General features: G+C 45.4%; 1 protein-coding gene across 1 annotated transcript; it reads right to left on the bottom strand.

Annotated features, from left to right (window-relative positions):
- Window positions 1-224: 224 nt before the first annotated feature.
- Window positions 225-1,223, bottom strand: LOC145947300 (uncharacterized). Its single transcript, XM_083057109.1, has one exon. The coding sequence runs from the start codon at window positions 1,221-1,223 to the stop codon at window positions 225-227; it is 999 nt and encodes a 332-aa protein (XP_082913235.1).
- Between the last annotated feature and the right edge of the window lie 8,142 nt (window positions 1,224-9,365).

Here is a 9,365-nt window from a genome sequence, read left to right as displayed (position 1 = left end):
GATGTCATGGCCGGCATTGGCGCGCATTTCGAACGGTGTTATAAGAACTTAGAATTATTTTGCATAGGAGTGAAAAATTTAAGTAGCCGGACGTGACACCTCCCCCCTTAGAAGAAAAAGTTGGACCATGTCTAACTTTTTCAGTTCTATATCATAGTGGGTATAATTTTATTTATGCTTAATGTTAAGGTTAACACTTTCTTATTTCTTAGTGGTGAACGAGTCTATACCTCTTCGTTGAGGAGGTTGCGCAATTCTTTATAATTTACATGCGCTTCACTTTTCACTTTTTGTATTGGTGGGGAGTCTTCTTCTTGTGAGGGGGGGGCTAGGGGTGTTGATTCTTCCTGTACGGGTAGTTGTCCCAGTGGTGGTTGCTTCCTTTTGTTATTTTGTCCTCCGTCGGCCGGTCTTCCCATGTGTAATAATATGTTCGTGACTGATGTCCATACGGCTCCCAGGAGGTGTAGGCTCCATCCGTAAACGGAGTGAAGCGCGTAGCCATGGATCAGTGTGTCTATTATTAATTTGGCAAGTCGTGCGACGACAAAGATGCCCAGCACTCCGGCGCTGGCGGATCCGAAGCTTATGAAACCTTTCCATAAGCGTGCTCCCGTGTTTTCTGCTAGCTTGTCGAGTGTTTTCTCGTCTAGCAGGTTTAGCATGGATAGACTTCCTGTGGGGACTTCGTGTCCCATTGCTCCCCTGGCGATCGTGTTGAGCATTGAGGGTTTTTCCATCGGGAACATGATGTGGTCGCGCAGACGATCCAGGTCTTCGCTGGTGTAAATGCCGCTGGAGGCGAGCGAGTCAGGGCTTACGTATCTCCATGACGGCTTGGTCAACGGCTGGATTGTCGGAGGTGCGATTGACTCCACTGGTTTCGGTGTCAGTCGGTACCATATGTTGTGCACTTGGTACATCGCTGGTAAGAGTTCGTTGCAGTCCTTGAGTGTTCCAGATTTTGTGAGTATTTTTGATCTGGGTAATAGGAAAAGGGATTTATTCTGGTGGGTGACGGGAAGCTCGTTGTAGCAATTGTCGACGGGTCGTACTCGGCATTCCACAGGTACGCATTTGATGAGGTGGATAACCTCGCCAGCTGTAATGGCGGTGTACCCTGGTGATTTCATAATTCTGTGCGCCATCTCGTCTGGTGCAATGCTTGCAAGGGAGAGAGCGTTGAGCAGGATTTGTCTCTCTAGGGCGCATTTCTGTTCCATTATGTCTCTGTATAGTTGTGATAGCTGTGTTCTGAGGTGTTTTTCTACGTAAATAAACTTGGAGTTTACGTACGAGAAAATATCAAGATTGTCGATTTTGATTTTTGAACGACCTTTGAACACGCGTCCTGGCTGCGTTTCGAGGACGCAGAGCTTGGGGTGCTCAGTTCGCAGGAGTTTATATCCACAGATGTTTGTCTCGGTTGTGCGTGCCAGCGCGAACGTGGTATCTTGTGTCGTTACCGTGTAGACCGTTGGGGAGTCCTTATGCGATGATTTCGGTGATAAGCGATGTGCCAATCCTTCGTATAGGACATCGTATCGGCCGAAATGGCAATTGTCGGCAGGTAACACCGACCAGTATGTGGAGGCTCCGTCTGCGTCGTTGCATTCTCCTGTTGTCACGGGGCAGCGAACACCTGAGGGGAGTATTACCTCGTTAGTGTTGTGTTTAACGGGTAACTCCAGCTTCCGGGTAGTGATCCGTATTGAGGCTTGGACGATTGCGTTATCCCAGGTGCCGTACGGATCGCTGTATTGAGTCCCGCTACATCCTCCGTCGGTTTTTACGGAACCTGCGAATGTTACTGCGCGCAGATTGGTAGCGTTTGGTTTAATGTCGGAGAGATGTCCGTTTAATCCTAAGGAGATGGTTCCCGTTTCGTGCAGTTTTCTACAAGTATCGGCCGATGTTTCGTGAATGTACTCGCGTCTGCCGTTATGTACGGCAGATATGTGTGAGTGCATCCCACAGTAATAGACAGTTCGGTCGACTTCAATTTTGTACTGGATTCCTGATGTGTGCTCGAATTCGCTCAACTGTAGCAATTGTACGTAGACCTCTTCCTTCTTTGGCTCGATGTCGTCGACTTTGCATTCTTCTATGTCCAATAGTGAGAGCGTAGTGATATTTAAACCGCGGCCTCCGCAGTCGTACCCTATTAGCCCATTAGAGGTTAGGGCTAACAGTGCGATTGCAGTTAGTATGCTTGCGTAGGTCTTCATTCTGTCGTGGTTGGCTGGTTACTGGCCCGTCCTCCGTCGGGGTGTCCGAGATATAGTCATCTTCGGAGTGGGGGTATTCCGGGGTAGGGGCTTGATGTGGCGAGGGTTTTAGCTTATCCATATGTACAATTCTAAACCTATTATTACTTATAGCTAACTTAACATTATGGTTTTTTAGGATTTGTATAATTTTATAGGGGCCTGTATATTGGTCGGATAGTTTCCCCTTTTTGGGTTCTTTTAATAGGTATACGTTATCTCCTACCTTAAATTCCTTTACATTTAGTTTCCTATCGTAATATTTCTTAGATCTAATCTTAGCTTCTATTAAATTTTCGCGCGCGTTATCTTGTACGTCGCGGATTCTAGAGAACAATTCTCGAAGATAATGCGAGTATGTTTCGTTTTCTTCATTCTCTAGTGGCGGATCGTTGGAGGGGACACGCGCTATTTTGCCGAATATAAGTTCGTGCGGAGTGTATCGCGTGCCTTCGTGTACACTAGTGTTATATGAGAACGTAGCTAACTTCAAAAATTGATCCCATTCGCGGTTTTTATTAACATATTGTTTAAGGTATTCCCATAGTACATGGTGGGATCTTTCAATCGAACCATTCGATTGCGGTCTATAAGCTGTAGTTTTATATTGCTTAATTCTAAACTTACGTGCTATATTGCGCAACAGAGAATTAAGGAAATGTGACCCTTGGTCAGTTAACCAAGCTATAGGAGCGCCGTATATACATATGAATTCGTTAGTGAGTGCATCGGCTACGTCGGTTGCGGATGCGTGCTTCAATGGAATGGCTAGTGAATACTTAGTTAAAAGGTCCTGTATGGTAAGAATGTATGTATTTCCTAAAGAAGTTGTAGGAAGAGGTCCCATTATATCCATTGAGATTTTATCAAATGCTGTGCCTGGCGTATCTGTAAGCACCATTGGTTGTTTAGTTTTTACTCTTACTAATTTTTTCAGTTGACAATCTTTACATTTACGAATATATTCACAGACGTCTTCCTTCATCTTTGGCCAGGAGTATCGTTCTTTTAGTCGGTTATACGTTTTAGTTACTCCTTTATGGCCTCCTATCGCTGAGCTGTGGTTATCTTTTATAATTCTTTCTCTATCTGCAGGGAGTGGAATTTCGATCTTGTTTGCGCATACGAATATCTTAAGATTAGTGTCGCTTAATGTACGCTGCAGCAATGAATATATGATATTCCAGGTAATGCTATCTATATTGTCTTGACATATCGAGATTGACTGTAGGTCCAATTCTGTAACTACGTCCTTTAGTGAGCGTAGCGTTTCTTTGATAATTTCTATTTCAGTGGCGGCTGAGACTCTTTCTTTAGCGATAAGTGATATTAAGTGTCTGTTACCGTTGCAATTAACTTTTGCTCTGCCCAACGTGGCGTCTTTAATTACGGGTAGTATGTTATTATCATGCAACATTTGAGCTCCTCGTCCCAGCGGTACGCCTTGTTGCGTAGCAAATATAACAAGATTGTCTTTTCTGGTTATAAAGTTATCTGGAATAGTTATTATTTTGAATCTCGCGTTCGGTTCTCGTAATTCAAAGGGGGTTCTAGGGTTATCGAAGATTTGATTCTCTTCGTCTGAACTGGAGCTATCGTCAGTCTCGATTTCTTTGTCGGATTCATTTTCTGCGGTACTATCAACGTTATTTCTTGTTGATGAATTTACATTTGTTGGTATGGGAGAATCGACATTTGTTGGGGCTTGTGTTTTCTTATGTTGATTAGTCGAAAATAGTGATTCGTCGGAGTCGGATGTGTTTACAAGCGGGAGAATTTGTTCGATAACAGGGTTTCTAGATAACGCGTCGGCGTTAGCATTTATTTTACCTGCTTTGTATTCTACTTTATATTCGTACTCTAGTAATTTTAGACGCCATCGGACTAAACGCGATGATGGGTCCTTTACTGAGTGTAGCCATACTAAAGGCTTATGATCGGTCACTAACTGGAATTGTCGGCCATATAGGTATGGTCTGAAATAATTTACACTATATACTATTGCTAACAGTTCTTTCTCAATGGTAGAGTAGTTTATTTCTGCTTTATTCAATAGTCTCGATGTGTATGCTATAGGAAGATCCTTCCCTATAGTGCCCTGGCTAAGTATTCCTCCAACCGCATATCCGGATGCGTCGGTAGTTACAATGAACGGTTTAGTGAAGTCTGGGTATTGCAAAATCGGTTCATTACAAAGCGCATTGCGGAGCTGCGTGAAAGCCGACTCTTGTTCCTCTTTCCAGACGAATGATTCCTCTTTTTTTAGCAGATTCGTGAGAGGTTGTGCTATCTTGGAGAAGTTAGGTATAAACCTTCGATAGTAGCCCGCGAGTCCTAAGAATTGTTTTATGTTTTTCGCGTGTTTGGGTCTAGGGAAATCTTCGACCGCTGTTATTTTCTTGGGATCGGGTTTTACTCCGGCTTCACTTATTACATGGCCCAGGTATGTGACTTCTTTGCGGAGGAATTCGCATTTGTCGGGCTGAAGGCGCAGTCCTGCCCTTCTGAGTCGTTCCGCTAGTTTGTGGAATTTGATTTCGTGTTCTCGCAACGAACTGGAATACAATACTATATCGTCGAGATACACGAAGAGTTCGGCACCTTGAAGTCCCGACAGTACCTGGTCCATGAGCCTTTGGAAGGTCGCGGGGGCATTTTTGAGCCCGAATGGCATTCGTTTAAATTCATAATGCCCATACGGAGTGGAAAACGCGGTTTTATGTGTGTGGGATTCGTTCATCTTTATCTGGTGAAAACCCGATGCCAAGTCAAACACACTAAAGTATTTCGCGCTCCCCAGCTGATCGAGGATCTCTACTATGTTTGGTAAGGGGTAAGCGTCCCCGACTGTTTTTTCGTTTAGTGCTCGGTAATCTATTACCATTCGCCAACGCTTGTTACCTTGTGAGTCCGGTTTTTTGGGCACGATCCACAAGGGGGAGTTATATGGTGACATAGATGGTTGGATTACATCATTCTCAATGAGTTCTTGCACTTGTTTGTTAATCTCCTCCTTGTGCATCGGCGGGTATCTGTATTGTTTTGTGTGTACCGGAAGTTCGTCGGTCGTTGGGATGGTGTGTGTGGTGACGTTAGTAGAGTGTAGTTTGTCGGAAGGAAGGCGAAACAGATCATTGTAAGTGTGTATTAGGTTATGTACGTGTTTCGTTTCTTCCGTGTTTAGATGATCGAGTCGCAGTAGTGTCTTAATCTCGTCGGGACGGGATGTGTTTTGTTTACTTAGTGTTGCGACGTATTGTGTTTTCTTAGCGAAGGTCTCCTCATGCCCTAAGGTTGGGAGAGCGGCTTCGGAGGTTTTATGACTCTTGGTCGAGGGATGAGATTTGGAGAGAGTGCTTTTACGACTCTTAGAAGGGGGCGGTGAGCCCTCATGGTCTCGAGGATAGGATGTGGAGAATTTTTCTATCTCTTGAAGACTTATTCTAGGTAAGTTGAACTTGAGATCCTTATTGCTTGTATTGACGGCTTTTATGTAGGCTATGCCGTTGCGGTTGGTGACGATGGCGTCTCCTAAGTAGATGTCATCGTTTACGTGGATCCGTGATATATACCCTACGCTAACGTTGGTATCGCTAACACGGAGCGGTAGTGTAGTTCGCGATCTTGCTGGGATCGTGAATGTTTGTTCGGCGTTGAAAGGGATTGAGGCCCCATGCCAAATGATGCAGCGTTTGACGTAGTCTATTTTAGACGCGTCTTGTAAGAATTCGGAACCTAAGATTCCGTCTTGCGAGATTGGAAAATCGTCGGTGACGACGTGGAGTTTGATTTGGTGACCGAGGTATTTTATGCTAATAGTCCCGAGCGTTTTGATTTTATCGTTCGTGATTCCGCTAAGGAAGATCGTCGAACTTTTATCAATGTCGTTGCTGGGGAGTATTTGTCCTTGTTTAACAAGATTAGGCGCTGCACCTGTGTCTATCATAAAGCATGTCTCGGTCGATAATCCACCTGCGGCTATGGTGACCGCGGGCGCATGTGAAAAATCGTTCGGAGTTAACATTGCGATTCGCGTGTTTCCGGATCGTGTTCCGTGCTTATCGCTCTTATCGGGCGGTTCGTTTGAGAAGAGGCCCCTTGGTGAGGTGTACCCGACCTTCCCGCGGGGCTCGGTGCGTTTCCCGACTCATTTTTTTGTACGTTATTATTATATTCACGTTTTCTGCATTCTTCTATCTCGTGCCCGTTGTTTTTGCAATAGCGGCACCATTTATTGCGACGGTCGTTGTAACGAGTAGGCGCATTAGTGTTTGTGTTAGTATTATTGTAATTTTGGCGTCTATCGCCATATGTTGGGCGTTCGTCGGAGAATCTCACCGGATCGTTACGCGTATTGTTCGGATAGCGTTCCCGAAAATAATTTTCGTTACGCGGAGGCGTATTAGCGTATCCTCGACGCGTATGTTCGTTTCGCGGTGGTTCGGGTTCGCGGCGGTCACGTGTTTTATATCGATCGCGGTCTATTTCTTCCCGTTTTGCGAGTTCTTTCGCTCTCGCGAACGCCTCAGACGGGACGGAGTATAATCGTCTGTCCATCTGCAATCTGTACTGCAGAGGGAGTCCTTCGCAGAAAGATCGTGCCGTGAGCTCGTCGATTCTTAGGGCTGTCTCATTATCTATGCGTCCCATTACGCGGCGTTCGGCGTCTAAAATCGCGGATCGTAGATCTTTGACGCGGCTGATGTAATCTAACATGTGCTCTTGGGGTTTTAAGTATACGATACTAAGTTCTCCCCTGTATTGATCGATCGTTTTCGCGGGCCCGAATGCGTTATTTAATAGGTCGATCAGTTGTGTGATGCTTTCGCAGGGCTCCCCCTCGACGGCGCTATAGGCACGCCCGCTAAGCTTATTAAGTAAGAGTTTGGTGAGGTTGCGTTCGGATGTCGGGGGAATTATTTCTTTCGCGCGTTGGCATGCCCGTGTAAATTGCCTTAACGGTATATTATAACCGTCGAAAGTAGGCACGGTTTCGGTCGCTTCGCGAAAGGAGACCTTGGGGGACTGGGGTCGTCCGGATGGTAACTCGGAATGCCCGGCGGAGTCGTCGAGCGATAGTAGAGGTTGGCCCGAGAGTCTGATAGACGGACTGGGCTCTCGCCGCAGCCGATTCACCTCATTGCGTAATATTTCGATTTCCGCGAGGAGATCGTTTTTGAGGGAATTGATATCCTCAGGGATGGTGCCCTGGGGTTGGCTCTTTCCCGGATTCCTTTCCATATTTTCGCGGAGCGTTTCGATTTCGCGTTCTCGTTTATCTGCTCTTTTCCGTCGCTCTTCGAGGAGTGCGGCCTCCTCTCTTAGGCTGATTTCTTTGGTTTTCGCGAGAGCTTCCCTAGTTCTAATACGATTTTGAGCTTCGATAATTTCGACTTCCTTTTGCTTTAATTTTGCTTGTATATCCGCGAGCTGTGCTTCAGTTAATTCCTTTCCCGCGAATTCCTTTTCAACCGATTCTTCCTTATCTCCCTGTCTTCCGCGCGTCCCGACCATAGCTCGGAAATTTCAGTATCCCACCGCTGTCACCAGTTTTGTTACGTCCGGGGGTGCAGTTGCGGCGTAAATTTTACGAAATTTAAATCGGGACCTACGAACTCGAACTGCGGGGCGGACTACGTCGTATTTCGGAATTACTCCGGGGATACCCACGACGACAGGTATTTCCTTTATGGTCACGGTTGCGTTTTTGGGAGAAAGGGAGCGTTTCGTATAGGTTCGATTACTGACGAATCAGTCCATGTATCCGCGGAATCGTTCGAGTGAATCGTTGACGGAGTGGAAAATAGTGATTACTGTATTACCATCCGAGTCGATACGGTAGGGTTCTTCACCACGGCGGTACAGAAGGTAAGCTCGTTGGCAATGATAACAAGGGTGGTCGATGTCACGTGTTTTCGACAGTCGGTAAAAATTGCAGACTGAGCAAACGACTCCGGTCGGTACGTCGCCGATAACGAGGAGATGCTTAGCGCAAGTTAACCACTCAGATTGCACGCCAATAGGTAAACGCATACGGCAATCCGTACAGAGAGCGGCACTTGTTTCCTTATTAATAAAACCGATTATCCGTTGGCAATACGGGAGGTTATTTAGGGTTTCTTCAATAGTTTCTTCCTCGGAATCATCCTCGGGGAGGAGCAAAGTGGTGGGGATGTCCAAGTGTGACGGTATTATTGGACACATAGGAGTTGATTGTTTAAACTAATGTTAGTTAAAATAAATAATTGCCATGAGGTTCATTTGAATGTTCTAACACGTTCACGAAGTTTCTAGATATTCTGGAAAGATTTAGAATTTTCCAGAGGGTTGACTGTAGGATACCTACTGCAGTTTTATGAGGGCCATAAACTGACCCTTGATAAAAAAAAAAGGTTTCGCACGATTTCTCTTTTTGGGAGATGAGAAAATTTAAGACGCGCAGAGAATATTCTGGAAACCACATGGTAAGCTAATATTTCTAAAATTGCAAGAGAATTTATTAGTTATTATTGTTAAGTGATTCAAAAATGCGTAGACGTAGTTTCCGAAATAGATTCTTGTATTTCGCGGGTTCCCGGGCAGAAAGGAGGCTCGTGTTGTAAAGAAATATCTTGAGCACCTACCTTATTTAATTTCCAAGGAATGGACAACGACTGGATGGCGATGATCCGGGGTACTCGCGTTGTAGAGGGTGTACAGGATGCCAGACCTTTCTGCAGATACCTTGTACGGCGTGGATCGTTGTCCGGGATGTCGTTCAATGGCACCTTGGAATTCTTGATTTCGATCGCGTGCAATTGAGTAGGCCACTCCCGTAATTTAACGTCCGCGTGATTATTATTATTATTATTAATGCTAAAAGGCACGGAGTCGCCGAACAATCTATCGTATTCCGCGTCGTTGTGATAGTCGATTCCAATGAAATTAGAGAGACCACGTGTTGATTCAGTGCGATGTAGTCGTGCTGTTATACGCCGTAGTTGATTCTTTCTTCCTGCACGGCGTGTTTTAGGCATTATAAAATTTAAACATTCTGAACGTCGTTTCGCTTCTGCAATAACTAACGTGCGGCGATCCTCACTGTTCGTTGTTGCTTTC

Source organism: Prenolepis imparis, unplaced genomic scaffold (assembly GCF_030444845.1).
Source record: "Prenolepis imparis isolate NDT839.2.m4 unplaced genomic scaffold, iyPreImpa1.0 SCAF_63, whole genome shotgun sequence".
Lineage (NCBI taxonomy): Eukaryota > Metazoa > Arthropoda > Insecta > Hymenoptera > Formicidae > Prenolepis > Prenolepis imparis.
The sequence above is the reverse complement of the archived record's forward strand: the minus strand, read 5'-3'. Positions and strand labels throughout refer to the sequence as shown.